The following is a 17,038-nucleotide window of genomic DNA, read 5'->3' as shown; positions in this document are numbered from 1 at the left end:
GTCAGATCTGCTGCTAGGCTATGCTTGTGGCTCTTTCTGACAGAACCTGTCAGTTTGCTGATTGTTAGCTGTCACGCTGAAAGGAAAGGGCCTTTTCTAAATGCAGTGTTCATGGTGTCATGGTGTTAAAAAGTCCCCTCAGTAGGTGTGCAGTAAGTGTTCTTCTCATTCCGTGTTTTTTTCTTTATTTTTATTATTTTCTACACTGTAAATGAATATTGAAGCTATCAAAACTATGACGGGACACACATGAAATTATGTATTAAATTAAAAAGTGTCAAAGAAACCAGGAAATTTTTTATATTTTTGATTTACCACTGTTGATGACAGCTTTGGCATTCTCTCAGTCAGCTTCATGAGGTGGAATGGTTTTCACTGAACACGTGTGCCCTGTCAAGAGTTAATTTGTGGAATTTCTTGCCTTCTTAATGTGTTTGAGACCATCAGCTGTGTTAAGCATAGGTAGGGTTGGTACAAAAACTATTATTCTGCTATTATGAAAGAGAAGCAAAATGGCCAATGGTGATCTCATTGGGATTCAACTTTCAGGTACACACCGTATCCAAAACACTGTATGTTTAAGAAAAAAAGGAACGCGATTTTCTGCATTGCTGAAATATTAAGTTTGATGGGTGTCAGGATCTTTAAAAATGTCAGTATGCAAGAGTGTTTATAGCTTTTCTGAATGGCCACACTTGAAGATGGGTCTGCCGTCATAAAAAAAGAGGGAGACGTGATTGGATTCTTTGACATGGGGTAGCAGGGCACACTTTTGGTTAGACTCTCCTCAAAGGCATTCATTATGTTGCACAAAAAGTAAAGTCAACAAGTCACTACAGTAATGAATAAAGTGAAAAATGAAAAGGAGAGCCTGAGAGAGGTTGAACAGGTATGGGAGGAGGGGGTTTCAAACACTGTTTGACCATCTAAAAAGCACTTGGCTTGAAGCACAATTGGAAATGCAGCATGCTTCCACACTCATTCCACAACAGGGCTAATTCAAATTCACAGTCAGGTCATGCTGAAAAACTCATACTGAATGTCTTAAATTGGCTTTTCAACCGAAAGCACATTTAATAGTCAGCAACTTGTTAAGCTGACTTTTATTATTTGTGATTAACAGAGGAACTATATCTCCAAATGTCAGACAAAACATCTGAACAGAGTGCAAGAAAATCACAGTCACTGTCAGACAAATATCTGACTAATCGTTTAAAGAGCAATTCAGCTAATTAGCCATAGAAAGAGCACAGCGTCTTGGTGTCTCATTAGCGAAGATCTGCTATATCTTATTAAAAATCATGTTAATAGCGCTTCATCTTTTAGCACATGTGAAGATAGTATTGGTGTTAAGAGCCTCAGATGTCATTATTTGTGAAATGAATTTAAATGGTGGATGTGTGTGACATCGCAATGAATTAAACAGAGATGTGATTATTAATACTGTATGTACTGTGTTTGCACACTATGCAAAGATGTACAGCTTGTTCATTACATATCTGTTCTACATACATTTCAACCTGAACCACCAGTGCAGATCTCAGGGTATTTCTAAAAAAGACACAATTATTTTAACTAAATGAATGAAGGCGTCTCCTTGGCTGATACTCCTCTTAATCTAAGAAATTAAGAAGTCATGGAATCTAGCGGTGGAAAAAAATTGCATCTCTGGAGTGAATAGTCACTCCAGAGTTCTCCTCTTTGCAGTGTTTGTAACAAGAGTAAATGTCAGTAGTCACAACTGTGGGCAAGTTCATGCTCACATTACAAGTGAGGGGCTGCAGGCTCTGAGAAATGACCCGGCAACTTCAGGTACAGTGGTTAGTTGCTGTTCTGCTGCAGCTGTTCTGCTTTGGTGAACACACATAAATGCTGTGCCATTTCATGCCATAAAGCTCACAAAACACCAGGTAACAACACCCCCAAAACATCCATCTGACTTTTCTACATGCCTTCAATTCAAATGCCAAATATCTACAAAAAAAGAGTCTGATCCATGTGTTTGAAACAGAAAGAGAAAAATAACTATATGATCCAAATCAACTGCATGGTGGAGGTTAGCTTATGAGGTATTATTTCAGATTGATCGAAAGATCAGTGGGATCACGATCAAAGTCTTTACCAGATCGTAGTCAACTCTCCCTAGACCAACTGTCAAAGTAACGTGATTGGAGAGGCATGATTGAAAATGTGTTGCCATGGAAATTCTATTGAAGATATATATATATAGTGAGAGAGAGAGAGAGAGAGAAAGAATCAGGTGACTCCGAAGATCAAAGAACAGGGAAGAGAGGAGAGAAGAGAATTTAAATTAGGGATGAGAGGAAGAAGCTCAGCAATTAACTGTCAGTAATCACACCTGGTGTGTGTAGAGAGCAGCTCATGAAGGATGAATGGAAAGTGATGTATTGCCCAAAGAAACAATTAATTACAATACAGCATTTCACACGTCTTTGTCTGTGCCCACCGGAGAATGGACAAAGACTTTCAATCGCCCGGAGTGTGTGCTTCACATGTTATCTTATTAATGAAGCATAATGAAGATAGACTGGTTAATCTTATCTAGAAGGAATTGAAGACTTTGTGTACAGTATACAGTACGTGTGCCTGTACCTGTGTTGAGGCGTTGTGTCTATGTCTAAGATGTCTAAGAAGCATGCACGCATGAACTGATGTGAAGACATTCAAAGTGTGCACATTAGAAAAGTCCTGCCATCTATAACTCTTATATCATCACTTTTCTATGCTGGATAGAGGGAGGAAATCAGGTTTTCTACTAAACACAAGCACTTTGCAAAGTGCAGCTGAGGCTGATAGCGATGTGATTGTCTGTTGAAACTATTTGGTCATAAACCAAAAGAACCGGACCTGATGTTACGTCTTGTCAAGTTTGTGAAGTTTAGTTCATGTGTCATGTATTTCCTGCTTTATTGTGCCGTTCAACTTCGACATTTAATGTATATAAAAAATGTCATGGTAATTCATTAAATAGTTACTGAAATATTGAATAGATATTTCAGTCTGGACTACAATGGAGTGCAAAAATTAATTTGGCTCACATTTAACTACCTATTTGATTGGATTTGCCACATTCTTTGTCATTATCAAAATGTGTAAATGAATTTTGTGTAAAATGTAATGTTATCTGTTCTGTCACTTCTATTTCCTATTGAAGTAACTCATAAATAGCTTGTTTTGCCTAGTTTGGATGCATTTGAAATCCATCAAATTTAAAGAAATGAGCACATTCACATACACATGAATGCCATCCCTCCCTCCTTTAACTCCCTGAATACAGGTCAGAGTTGATTCCCTTACACATCTTTTGATTACATGTCCTTGTTGGAAGTCCTTTTCACCAACATTTCTCTCGGTGTACTTGGAGTGGAGAACACGCAAATGTCAGTAGCCTTGAGGAGCACAGAGAATATGGGTCTATTTCCTACTCTGAGAGAACACAGAAGATAAAGCATCCCCCTGTCAGAAATAAAAACTGTTCATCTTCATCTCATTACTTGGATGCAGCTATCATTATGCAATAAAAGGTGTTATCCCATTTTGTCTGTGTTATTTTATTTTGAAGAGGTATCCCATTTTAGGGGTTGCATATCTAATTTTAGTATGAAACTATTACATGACTATCAGAGAGAACTGCATACGCAGCACGCAGAGATCTTAAACTAAATTGCCTTTGCTATGCTGCTTGATGACTTCCGTTTCTTTTAAGAAAGCATTCTTTCAGAAGCTGTTGAGAGGTAATACCTCTGATGTGAGAGTTTCAAACAGTGTGGGTCTAAACCCCTGAAAGTGAGAGATACACTCTGCTGCAAAAGGATACTGTATAACTGGAAACCCTGTAATAATTGAGAATTACAGGAAACATCTGCAAGCAATTAAGTTATACAACATAACATCTGCCAACAGCTGAGAAGTAATGGGCGAAATGAACTTCTCTCCCTTTCCATTATTTTTTGAAAGGTTATGAAATTTGTTGGAAAACTAGACAAAAACAATCAAAGTTTTGTGCAAAACATGGAGCGTATACTGCATGCTTTTAGATGGGCAGTGAGCACATCAATTATTGGTTGTTTTTTTTAAATAAGTAATTTAAAACTGCTCCTTAAACCCACATCTCGCCTTGTCTTGGCGTACCAAATTGTTTTACTGGCATTCTCTAATTCGCCATGCAGTCTGGTGCTAGCCTGGCTGAAAAACAGTGCACATAATTGCTGTCTTTTTCCACACATTGTACTGTTGAAAGCCCTGCGGCCTTTGGGATATGCAATAGCAGGCTTTTGTGAGTGAGTTGGGAAGAGCTGAGCTGCCTGGAAGAAGTACACCTACAAATGCCTGCTGGATACTGATTTGCATTGCATTGGCAACTTTAAGTTTGAACAACAAGTTTTCCATGTCAATTAAAGTACTCTGTAGCAGTGAGGGACAGAGCAGTGGGATGGCAGCACCGACACACATTCTGTAGGTCCATAAATGCACACATGCCCCCCCCCCCCCCCCCCCCCCCGCCGCCTCCCAAAGCAGAGATAGCAGGGAGCGAGGGGGAGAGATGGGGGAGGTGGAGGGTGGAGGGATGTGAATCAGAAACCAGCAACTTCAGCTGGCAACTGGATGGCGCTCATTTGCATATTCTCATGTATTATTCATCAGCATCACTTTACCACAGTGTGAAACATTACATTTATTTTGCAAATGCTAATTTATGTTAAGCAGCTGATTTGAGAAACTTCAGAGTTGAGAAGCATAAAAGACCCTGCGACATTTACTTTCTTTTGTCTGCATGGGTGTGACAGCATGTGTGTTGGAGTCTGTATACGTGCACATACCCATCGCTCCCCTCTGGACCTTCATCTCCGTGAATGTGTATGTGCATCTCGAGCATCTGTGTGTTCGTGTTTTGACAGTTGGTCCTGGCTTTACGTAACTCGGCCGCATAGCAGCTATCTTCCTGTCAGTATTTAAATGATGGGTCAACACATAATTATCGAGTAACTATCCTCATTCCTCGTGGTAGAGATAATGAAAGGATGACTGAGCTCAGGAGCTAAATGAAGCTCACTTATGTCTCACTTGAGAGTGTATTGTCAAAACCAAACACGCCATGCAATGCAAATATCTATCTACAGGGCATAAAAGTGTTATCATAAAGGGATACTTTTGATATATATGTGATTTTTTTTTAAATGTGAACATGATTTTACACGATTAAAATGGATCTGATTTCTCCCTTCTGGTAGTGTAGGAAAAATCCCATTTGAAATGTCTTACTTGACCAAAAATATTGTCGTGGGAGTTCTCTTGTTAATTTGCTGTTTTATTGCCTGAATTCTCATCTCTGTTACACTTGGCAGCAATTATGGTATATCTGAGGAGAAATTATACATGCACAACATCTTCTTAGAAGGCTCCGTTCTCCTTTTTGTCCTACTGACAAAAAGCACAACTTCCACTTCTATTCACAAGCCATTTGCTGCCACCACTGCTGGTGGTGCAGAAATAACACAGGTGTTGGGAGCCAAAAACAAGACGGCTGTTTATTTGCCGCCTCTTGAGCTGAAGAAATGACACGCACAGTGGAGCGGTGCAGCCGTCTGTTCTCAAAACGCTGTCATTCCTCTTTGTATTTTCCCACTTTCTTTCTCTCCTTCTTCAACTCTTCCTGCTCCTTTGTTGGCTTTTGAGGCTGCTTCTGCGTGGTTTCTCTTGGTGTGGCCGCACAATTGGATGACCCTTTATACTGTTTGGTTGTTTGTCCTATTCATAGGACAAACAGAATAGGGTTTAGTGATTGAATTCCCATGCAAGGCTGGGTTGTCCTCTTATTCTTATACCTTACTGATAAACAGATCCAGCCTATTGTTGTGGGGAGACTTCTCGTTACTGTCTAAATAGATTCAATGTATTTGTGTTTGCCATTGGGAGAAGAGCCTTTGTATTAAGCAAGGATAACAAGGTCAGGCACAGAATATCACTGCTTAGCCTTCTATCACTGTGTTTATCTGCTGTTTCTCTGTCAAGCACACACACCAATACAGTCACACTTCTTCATGTCATAACATAAACTCATAATTACTCTTTATGTAAGACTTGAGATTTAGCTTTGGGGATAAATGTCGTCACAAGGTGGACATAAATATATGAGTACAAGGATGTGTGTAGTAACAAGTGCATAAACGACTGTAAATCACCTTCCTTCTTGCAAGCAGACCCCTTCACTGTTCTGTACGGACACATGGCATTGCTTTCTGTTCACACACATGGAAGTGTGTAACAGTATCCTAGTTTTGTAGAGCTTTACCCAGTTTCAGTCCTTACTTCATGACCAATAAGTACCTTTCTTGGGAAAAACAAAATTTGAGATTTCGGCAAATTAGTTGCAAGAATAAATTCATGATTTTATGAAAGGAACAATTAAGTCATGTTTTTACAAGAGGAAAAGCCACAAAACTATCACAATAGTGTTAGATGTTGTGTGTAAGTCTGTCTACATACTCACTGGTACCACATAACTAGGAAAAATAACTATTAGCACAATTCTAATTAGGGAAGTGGAGCGTATATGGCTTAAAAAATTATTAAATCATTATGACAAGCACATAATGAGGAAGAAAGGGAATTCCACTCACTTCTAGCTATCAGAAATAACCAGTATTTAAAGATAAAAATGATCTAACCACAGGGCACCAGGTTGATGGCATGCCGTGCCTGCAGTTAAAGACCATTAAAACTAATGGTTCTAATCTGTTGTATTAGACAACAAACTGGAGCCTGTTTCTTTAGTTCTGGCTTTGCGGAGTCAGAATCATGGATGATAAGAACCCAGACTGGGCCAGCACTTGAAAGCTCGCCAGGTTTGCAAGATGTCAGCCTTCAGCAACTTTCTTGGCACTCAGACTGAGCTGGTGGAGTGTGGCTTCGGTGTAGCAAGGAGGTTGGAGCGAGGAGGCCCCAAGGAACAACTTAAGGATGACGAGGAAAGTGAAGAAAAAAAAGAAGAACAAAAGCTTGGCAAGAGAGCCACAGGAACCAGAGCAAGGGAACAAACAAAAAGCAAGAAGAACAGGGGCCTTTTGGGTTTCTCTGTATTATTATTGTCCGTTGGGGGGCAGTGTCTGGAGCCAGAGGTGTGAAACTTCTATGTTTCTATGCAGGTATCTTTCCTATATCATTTGTTTCTTTGTAAAGTGATAATAAAGAAACTGTCTTTCCACATGACTAACTATTCTAGATATGTTTGACCTCTTAACAACTGAAAAAGGCTCTTCATATGACTTCACTACAATGTTACAATGACTACACTAGAAACCACTGGAGGGGAATGAGAGCTAGTAAAAAACCACAGAGGCAGAATCAGGTCATTTAGATGTGGATCCTAAATTACCTCTCTTCTTTGTAACCAAGAATCATGTTAGTGATATTCACACATTCACATTCATTTTCCTCATTCTGTGAGCTAAACAATAAGACCAGACATTCCACTCCTGTTTTAGCTAGGTTAACAGATAGGTTGTTCAGTCTTCCGGGATTCTTGTATTAAAATACACATTCCATACTGAACATAGACATAGATGTATATTTCTGATGAAGTAGATTATATCAATTTATTGTCGGTCAGTGAGTTTTAAATGGGGCATGGTATTACTTTCCAGGCTGCTTTCCTTCAGGTGGGGGATGTTACCCGTGACTAGTTCAGAGGAAGGTCATTCTGACATCATTTAACACTTAGTTCCCCCTAAATGTCATGTTAGAGTCTTTGCAGGAACTGTTACATGACCCAGAGGTCATGTGAGTATAAAGGTTTAGGAGAAGTTCATCAGTTTTCTGTGAAAGATGCTAAAGATGCTAAATTATTCTTTATTAGTATCGGCAACATGCTACAGAAGGTTACACTGTACTTTTTCAAAGCCCCACAGGTTAAAGTGTGAACGCCGTTTACAGTAAACATCACTATGCAGACACTGAAAAGTCAGCACAGCTGAGGTCAGAGTTCAACAAATTTGAACTTTTGGCACACCAGCACTTTGCACACAGCAGACTTTTACGGAAGACCTTCAGAACACAACACATATGCACTAAAAGAGGGGGCGTTCAGCAACCCTTCTTCTGCTGTGAGTTTAGTGCTAAGAATACAGCAGTAATTACATATTCCATCATTTGTGGAGGAGAGCGCTGTCTAGCATATCACTCCCATAGGAAATCATTTAGGATGGGTTCTGGTGAATCATTTATACTCATTAAGCCATTCAACACCACCTCATGCCCTGTTTGGAAGCATTTATGACTCCGCTCATTTATTTAGGCTTTCCCTTTAAGTTGTCACTTGCGAGAGCTCTTCAGTATGACCACATTACTTCACCGCTGTCTGCTTAGCAACACAACTGGAGCAGGGATGCTTGTTCAAGGGCACATGAACAGAGGGTAAAATAGAGTGAAGGCCATGCATCTCTATTCTCCTCCCTTGCTTGTCTTTCATTTCCGTGCGCTGAGATTCAAACCAGAAACCTTAAAATCACAAGCCCGCTTCTCCTTCAGGCTGCTGCCTCCCTGAGGGCTTTGTGTGACTTGGGGCTCTTGAAAAAAGTGCTTATGGACTGGAAATAAAGTGCTGAGTCTCTGTACAGTTGTGACTTGAAACAAGTGAGAGCTTCAGTGTTCAGCCAGCCCAGCGGTGACTACATCTAATGAGACTGGGCAGACACAGGGCAAGCTGGGCTCATGATGTTCTGTGCACTGTGTGACAGCAGACTGATTTCAGACCAGCTGCTGATGATGCTGATTGTAAACAAACAAGTGAACAGTGACAGTCAGCAGACCTGAGACCTGCTGAGAGACAGATGAGCCGCTGTCTTTTCAGACTCCCCCAAAGGCTGATGTTCAGCTTATTGTGCACATGCACGCACGCACATACACTCGCACACAGCTAGAGACATGGAGCGGGCGTTTGACCTGGGATGCTCTGACAAGAACCTGTCACCACCTCACACTTCACTCCTACAATCAGCAGGCCTGTCAGCTACTCTCTGTCACTGACAGCTTGGCACACAGTATGTGTGTATATCTACTACCTAATCTCCTCCCCCACTCCTGCTACATGGGAGTTACACTATTGAGGCACCTATGTATCTCCACTCCTGCCTGCTCCACTTCCTCCTGAGACTCGGATATATCTGTATGTGAGCGCATGTGTGTGTTGTGCCGTGCTCACTGGCACCATGTCTCTCCCGAGACTGCGAGATGAGATGCAGAAAGGACAATTGAAGTGACTGTCATACTCTGCAGAGGGAAGAGATGGGAGGATGATGGAAAGAGGAGGAGACAATGGGAGTGAAAATGAGGAAGAGGAAGAGAGAGTGACAGTGGAAGATAGATAGACAGGGAGAGAAAGTGGGAGAGAGCTTTCCAGACAAGGTGGCAGTCCTGAGGAGACTTTCCTGCGCCTTGTAGGAGGGATGTCAAGGGCACTCATCATCAAACCTCTAAAAGGCTGCCTTGCCAAGCACAGTTATAAAAGGGTTACGACTTCAATATTCAGCCGGATCATGCAGCATAGGAGCGTGGGCTGTGGTCCAAATCAATTCATTTGGACAGATGTCTTTGTTGCAATGAAACTGCGTTGGTAGATTCATGGCTTACCATTCACAGTTAGCTGATGCTATTATCCAGAACACTTAAAGGGTTCTGCTTGTTGCTCAAGGACACCATGACAGGAAACACGACTGCCAATGGACAGGTAATTCGTCTTGAGGAACTTAAACCACTGATATTTTGGTTACAAGACACTACCGTCCATTCAGTCACAAGAGTGCAGCATTGAACACAACTATGACTTGAATATAAACCATCAGAATCTTACTGCTTTCACTGCAAGTTCCTCTGATGTCCAGATGTGTGTGTCTTTGCTTGCATGTATCCAAAGTTCACAGTAGTTGTCCGACTTGCTCTGACTGTAAAACTCTATTACACCAGCGAGTTGAGAGGCGCTCAAATGCATAATCGAGCATTAATTAATTACTTGAGTTACTATAACTAATGATAAGAATGATTGCACATCTAATGAAACTGCCCATTGCATACTAAAACACTGTTCTGTTCTTTTCTCTCCATCTCCTGCCTATCTCACTTATCTTTTTTTCTTTGTTTCTTTCTTTTCATCTCTCCTTCCTTCCTTCCCTGAGGATAGTATAACTTCAACCAGTTTGTCATCTTTCCAGCCCTGCATGGGTCCTCGTTGTGTCATGGAACACCAGAGGCATGTATTTTTCATACCTGTCTGACCCCTATTTCGGTGATCTGAGAGGCATGCAGTGAAGAGTTCCTTGCTTGACCAGCAGCTCCATTTCCACCCTTATCGTGCTTGATGGGACGCTGCCATTCTCCCGGCCTTCAACCACCACGCAGCTCCAGTCTACCACCTTTTGCAACTACTCCAGAGGAGTTAAAAAAACCGGTAGTGGACTCAAGCTGGGAAGCAGCCAGCTAAAGAGATCAACGCCAACATGCTTGCAGGTTTCACCACACGACTGTTGCAGAGACACTGAAAGCATTGCACACACATACTGTACTCCTGAGCCTTCTCTTTTATCTTCTTTCCATTTTCCCATCCCACTGCATATCCCTTTACCTCTGTCCCTCCAGGCTCTATTGATCATTTGCCTCACAGGTCTGAGCAATGAGTTGTTCAGTCAATATTCACAGCAGGGTCCATGCAGAGGCAGAACAAAAAGCGTTCTGATAAAAAGTACAAGAACTACCAAATAGTGTGGTCCCTACATCAAGACCACCATCTCACACAGGTGAAATAGATGTCATGCTGCTCCTGTGGACAATATTCTAAACTGTTTGGCTCAAATCTTCAAAGTCTCCCTTGGTGCCTTCAGTGTTTGTGGTCAAAGGAACCTATTTAATGAGACACCCATATAATGAGACACATAATGGATGTGTTGCTTTTGTTTGTCCAGTGGTCTTTGAGCTTGTTATCATTGTAAACTCAATGGAGCTTAAATCGATATTTTCACTCTCAAATTCTATCTACACAGTGCAGTCAAATGTATGAAATGAGAGCAACAGATTACACTGTTGAGAGGAGCCCAGGTAAAAGCCACAAATGCGTATTGATTTATATAAGAATATCTTCTCATAGACAAGGAGATGAGTTAGAGGACTTGTAGGCCAAGATAACCAAAAAGAAAATCCTTTCAAATGAAATGACAAAAAGGTATCATTTGGAACAACCTTTTAAAATGAAATATATTAGTGTTGTCTGATCTGACACCCTTTGAGGCACGATGATGTCATTTGTCTGTGCTTTCCAAAAGCAGTACAAAGGTTATGAAAACATCGTGATTTGGGATGAAATGATTACTTTGGCAAGATTATGGGACGTTTGTCACCATGGTTACAATAATGTCTTCTCAAGTCTGGACAAGGCTAACAAAAATATGCTGAAACTCAGGATAACAAGCACGTAATATTTTGCACACTGAGTGAATATTATTGGTTTTTGTGGTAATTGTTACAGTTTGCTTGCTATATGCTTTGGCAGCGACAAATAAAACCCTTTAGGTGAACTGGTACATGTACCACTTTAATGAGCACCTCTGCCCACTAAAGTCCACATCCTTACTCATAATGAAGTATCTCCTGCCTCATTGTCGCCTTAAATCATGCTGAAATGGTTGTAATATTTACCAAGACACAGTGTTCCTCAGTGTGCTCTCTGCGGTGTCAACACAGTAGGTCCAGGAGGTCCTGCTCTAGCAATGTCTTTTGAGACATCAGGAAAATGTATTCAATTCAGTCCCACAATCCCTTTACCAAAAAGCATTGTCTCAGCCACAAACGATATATATATTGTATATATATATATATATATATATATATGCCATATCCCATATCCTATGCCTATCATGCTAGATATATCTATTTATAATCTAATTAGGTCCAAGATAACTTAGTGGCAGAGGCAACAATAATGGAGAAATAGGATTGTGCTGAGCGGAGAAAGAGCAGTTTCAGCTTGGATGGCCCCATAGAAACAAATGACAGCCGTAATCAATGTGGACACCCTGAGAAACTCCGCTATTAACTATCTCATAAACAAATGCTGGGATGGAATACAAATTTAGACAGTTGGCTGAAAACACTCATCTCCAGCATTGAAAGCATCATTTGTCATAGAGTTGTATGAATTCTACGGGATTACCTCAGGTTTTTTCATCTGAGCCCCGGAGAAAAGAAGTTATACAGACTAAACTTTGCGAAAGACATGTTCCAGAGCTGACTTGTTGCAGTTTGATGACTTTCTGGGTTGTTATAGTCAGTTCTGCTAGTTTGATTCAAAGCAAATTTGCCCCCTTAGAGGCTCCTTTGTTATACATTTCTTTTGGAGCTCAGCAACTTTTGGAAATAAATGCCAAATTGGCAAGAAAATGACAAAAAAGCACATCACAATTTCCCATAGCCTAAGGTTACATTTTTAAATGATTAGTTGTTGTCTGATCAACAGTCCAAAACATCAAAGTATTCATGGTATTATCATAAAAGACATGAAGAAGCTGTGTTTGCATTCATTCTAGATTTTGGAACTTGAGTCTATGAGTCATTGAGTCACAGTTGCAGTCTAATCACAAATCTGACTTGACTGTTGTCTACACTGACTTCAAATTAGATTTTAACTCACTAATAATTACTCATGAATAGTAAGCCAAGCTCCCGAAGCTGTGCTTTGGCATGTGAATGTAATGATTAGTTTTGAACTGATGAGCAGCTTAGCACCTTGTATGGTAGCCCTTGCCATCAGTGTATGAATGGGTGAATGTCAATGTAATTTTTACTAATCTTTGTGAATTCTTGATGAATTTTGAATATGATGAATGAATATGAATCCATATTGGAGTGAACGTCTGCCCACAGTGTTTCACAACATGTGTCTGATTTTAATAATCAATTGTCTTTTTTCATTTAAATGGAAATAGTAACCTTTTGCTATTTTGAGCCAGTTTATGAGGCAGGTTAGTTTGCATTATTAGTTATTAGCAATGTTCCTGCTATTCATTGACCAACTTTAGCACATTGCAGTTGGTTGTTAGGAGATTGATGACTCTATTAACCAGCCAATAAGATTTCATTTTTATTCTATGTGACTAAGATGTAAGGCCATATGTTATTTACACCAAAATTAAGAGAAGTACATTCTTAGGTGCTGCTATCATATGTTTGCCGTCTTTGCCCTTTACTGCCCAGTGACTGCATCCTCTAATTAATGTTCCATATTTGTCTACAGGTGTTTGCGGCTTAATTTTAAAATAGAAATACTACTACTATTCTACTCTGTTTTACTCTCTATATCCTTAAAGTAATCACAACAGTGATTCCTTTAATAATCAGTGCTGTGAGTTATTAGTAATTAGTAGTTAATTTTATTGAGTTGAGAATAAAATACTTGTGGACTGGTATTTTGTGAATCATTAACATCTGTGGTCCCAGCAAATAGTTGAGAGCCTCTTTAGCAGGCCGAAGCTGTGTCACCGCACAGGCAGGCAAAATCATGAAGCAGTGAGACCACAGGCTGCTAATGCTCATATTATCTCTCTCAGCGGCCCCCCAACACACTCTAGAACTGGGTTAGACTTATGGATTCTGGGGTGAAAGACATCCTCTAAACAAAAACAATAATAACAGTGCCGGTGTTTGGACATGGTGTGGGACCTCCATCTGTAGCCACATGCGCCTGCATAGACTTACAGGATCCAATCCTGCCAGGACACTAGCAGGGTTTTCCTTCAATCATACTGTTTCTGTTTCAATAAAGAACAAAGACTTCTCGAAGGTGGTCTGAAAGCGCTTTTACATTACATCCTTATTCACCCATCACCCATTTTTCACACACATTCACACACTGAAGCTATGTTATGCTAAGTTGGGTCTTGGGTTGAGTTGAGCCAGGGGTTGATTGAGGGATGACCCACCACTTACAGACAAAACATAAAAAAGAAAATAATAAGAAGAAAAAACTACTTTACAGAAGAAGTTGTGCAGATCTAGCAGAGGTGTATAGTTACAAAGGCCTACTATTGCAGCTTGAAAAATCCACTACTGGATATAGCTTTTCCCTTCTGTCTATATCCACCATGTCTCCATCCATTTTCTTGGAGCAACAGGTGTTTGAAGTTACAAAGCAGTTTACAGTAACTTTGTATGCCATGTGAACCTTAATTGCTTCTCCTCGGTTTCACGAGAAGAAAATGAAGGGTGGCAATCAGTTTTCACCACAGCTTTATAAGCCAGTCAGTCCAATCCATATGGCTCACATGATTAGGATGAACAAATCGCTCTCCTTTAATGAAAACAGACAAAGGGGAAAAAACACCCATCCAAGCTGTTCAGCTTCCAGATGCAGGACAAACTGACACAGTTAAAGATAAAGGAAATAGAATGGCTTTCAATCAGCACAAGGCTGTTATCCAACTGAGATGTGATGAACTCGAGCATCTCCATCCATCACTCTATAAATTTATTAGCAAAGGGAGACGCTTTTCTTTTCTCTAAAAACTGGATTAAATCCCAAAGCTACAATATGACCACAATCTGAACTCAGATATAGAGAGAGACGTACCAAAACATGACCTGTGCACACTTTGATAGCATACACATCAACATAGCTGTCATACATGAGAACCTAATTATATGAGACCAACACATAGCTAGTAACTGTGTGTACAACTGTTTATTTGAAAACATCAGTATTTTTATCTATATTCAGATTTTTCTGGAAGTGGGAAAGACCTATACATGTATCTGGATACTCACACAAAACAAAAAAACAATGCTTTAATCATGTAACTCAATTAACAATTAATCAAAAAACTAAAATAAGGCATTATCTGAGGACGTTTTAATATCTGGAACATCTTGACCTTGATCTTGCATGACCACTAACTTGCTTATTGTGCCAGGCTTCAATGTATGAGGTAAAAATAACAGCAACAGAATAACACCTCTCAAGCTTCGTCCGGAATTCCCCAACAAATCTGGCAAAGACTGATGAAAGGTTAGTGAAATAAACCTCACTGAATGTCAAAATATTAAACTTACTGTAAGTCTATCATGGGAATTCATGTTGCCTTGGCTACTAGAAGCCTCTGCTTTCACTGTACAGACAAGAATGACTATTTTGATACTGATGAAAATGCCTGAATCTGATTATTATGACCCAAGATTTGAAAGGGCCTTATCCGGAATGGACATTGGATATCCTGCCACCACAGCAAAGACTGATTTCCACTAATCATGGCAGTATGTGAAAAAGTGGTGTGATGTTAGTGGCAAATTATAACAAACATTAACAGAAATTTGGGATCAGCCCTTATATATACCATGTACCACAGCTAATGGTTCACGAGAGATTTAGCTATTTAGACGGTGGAAAAATCTGATGCATCATTAACCAGACATCCTGACTGACGCAAATGATAAACAGCACTGATTGGATGATTCTTACCTGAAGGGTTGAGCAATCGCCAAGTGATTGCAGGGTCCGGCCTGCCGCTAGCCAAACAACTGAGCGTCACATTACTGCCTTCATTCACAGTGATGTCTTCTGACACCTTGTAGATGTTGGCTGGAACTGGAGAAACAAGAGAAATAGCATCAAGGTTAATAACAATGCTAGTATTCTGAATATGAAGAGAAAAGCGTGTTTTATCTTCCAAAGACCTACATTCACAGCTTACTGAGAGGTCACAACTTCTTTAACTTCTGACACTTTTGTTCTTTTTACATCACATTCAGCTTTCTATAAAGTATATTTTCTCTCACCAAAATAACTGAGACCTTTCCATTAAAAATTCTAGTTGTCTACCATGCCAGCTGCTTTGCTCCCACGTCTCATCATAGAAACTATTGTCTATAAAGAGAGGTTAAATGCAAACTCAAGCTGACCTTGATTCTCTCAGTGACAGGAAAAGCTTAGAAAAGCTTTGGAGAACCATTTTTCCTGCTGTTATAGCCCTCAGAGGTACTTAGAGTAAACTTTCTCATCCCAGAATCCAAATAAGAAATTTAATCTCCTGCCCCGGGACCTGAGCTCATGAAAACAGATTGCTTCTCTTGTCATATGGGGACCCACCAGACACTTGGCACTGATTCTGAGTTCAGACACATGCTTTTAGAAAAGTTGGCTTTAATATACAAATCAAATTTAAAGGTAAAATGAAGAAGTAACACAGTGGTATTTCATCTTGATGCAGCTTTTAATGATCTTCCTACCTTCACAGTCACCAGCTACCCCTCACTCTTACTGCTCTCACACAAACAAACAAAGAGTGGGAGAGGGTGAAGAAACCTTTAATCTCACAAGACAGCTCACATGAATTAAGAAGGTACAGTCTTTTTTAAAGCAAGTCAGCAGCACAGAATCAATAAATCACAAAAGATGTAGAGAGTGCTCATCAAAGTTTTCACAAACTGTGGATGAGATGGTTGGGATAAGGTATCATATGTACATATATGAGGCCAGAAATACAAATTGTAGTGTACTTTCATTTGCGTGGTCCAAGTTTCAAGGCAAATGTGCCATTTCTTGCAGGTGGGTCATTGTTGCTCCATCAGACTACAGTCGAGCCAGTGCTGGCTCAGGTTTGTATTAGGGTTGTAGTCAGACAAAGCCCTAATATTCACGTCTGAAAAAACTCATTTCAATAGGCTCAAAAATGTCTCACCCCCAGAACAAAAAACACTTTCACAGTTATTCAATACCAGAGTTACTGAATTCAAAAAATTATTAAATTGAACTTGCTGTAACTAGGCAATTCAGGCAACTATGAAAACCTAAGAAAAACTCAGAGAAAAGACTAAGAGTTATGAAAGTAATGACCAGATACAAATTCTGGACTAAAAGAAAGAAAAAATAACAGGTGGAAAACTGCCCATAACTAAGGAATAACACCAGTTTTATCTACCGTGGTCATTCCGATGGACTATGACATGCCTCTGTCACAATACTGTTTTTATCTTTCAATCATTT

The 17,038-nt window shown here is 40.0% G+C and overlaps 1 protein-coding gene across 1 annotated transcript in view; it reads right to left on the bottom strand.

Moving 5' to 3' along the window:
- Nucleotides 1-17,038, bottom strand: part of lsamp (limbic system associated membrane protein) — a 186,264-nt gene that overhangs the window by 15,746 nt on the left and 153,480 nt on the right. The window contains exon 4 of the mRNA XM_070829039.1: nt 15,515-15,640. Within this exon, the coding sequence (XP_070685140.1) occupies nt 15,515-15,640 (126 nt within the window). The remainder of the gene's footprint in view (nt 1-15,514; nt 15,641-17,038) is intronic.

This window comes from Pempheris klunzingeri, chromosome 4 (assembly GCF_042242105.1).
Source record: "Pempheris klunzingeri isolate RE-2024b chromosome 4, fPemKlu1.hap1, whole genome shotgun sequence".
In the NCBI taxonomy this organism is placed as follows: domain Eukaryota; kingdom Metazoa; phylum Chordata; class Actinopteri; order Acropomatiformes; family Pempheridae; genus Pempheris; species Pempheris klunzingeri.
The sequence above is the reverse complement of the archived record's forward strand: the minus strand, read 5'-3'. Positions and strand labels throughout refer to the sequence as shown.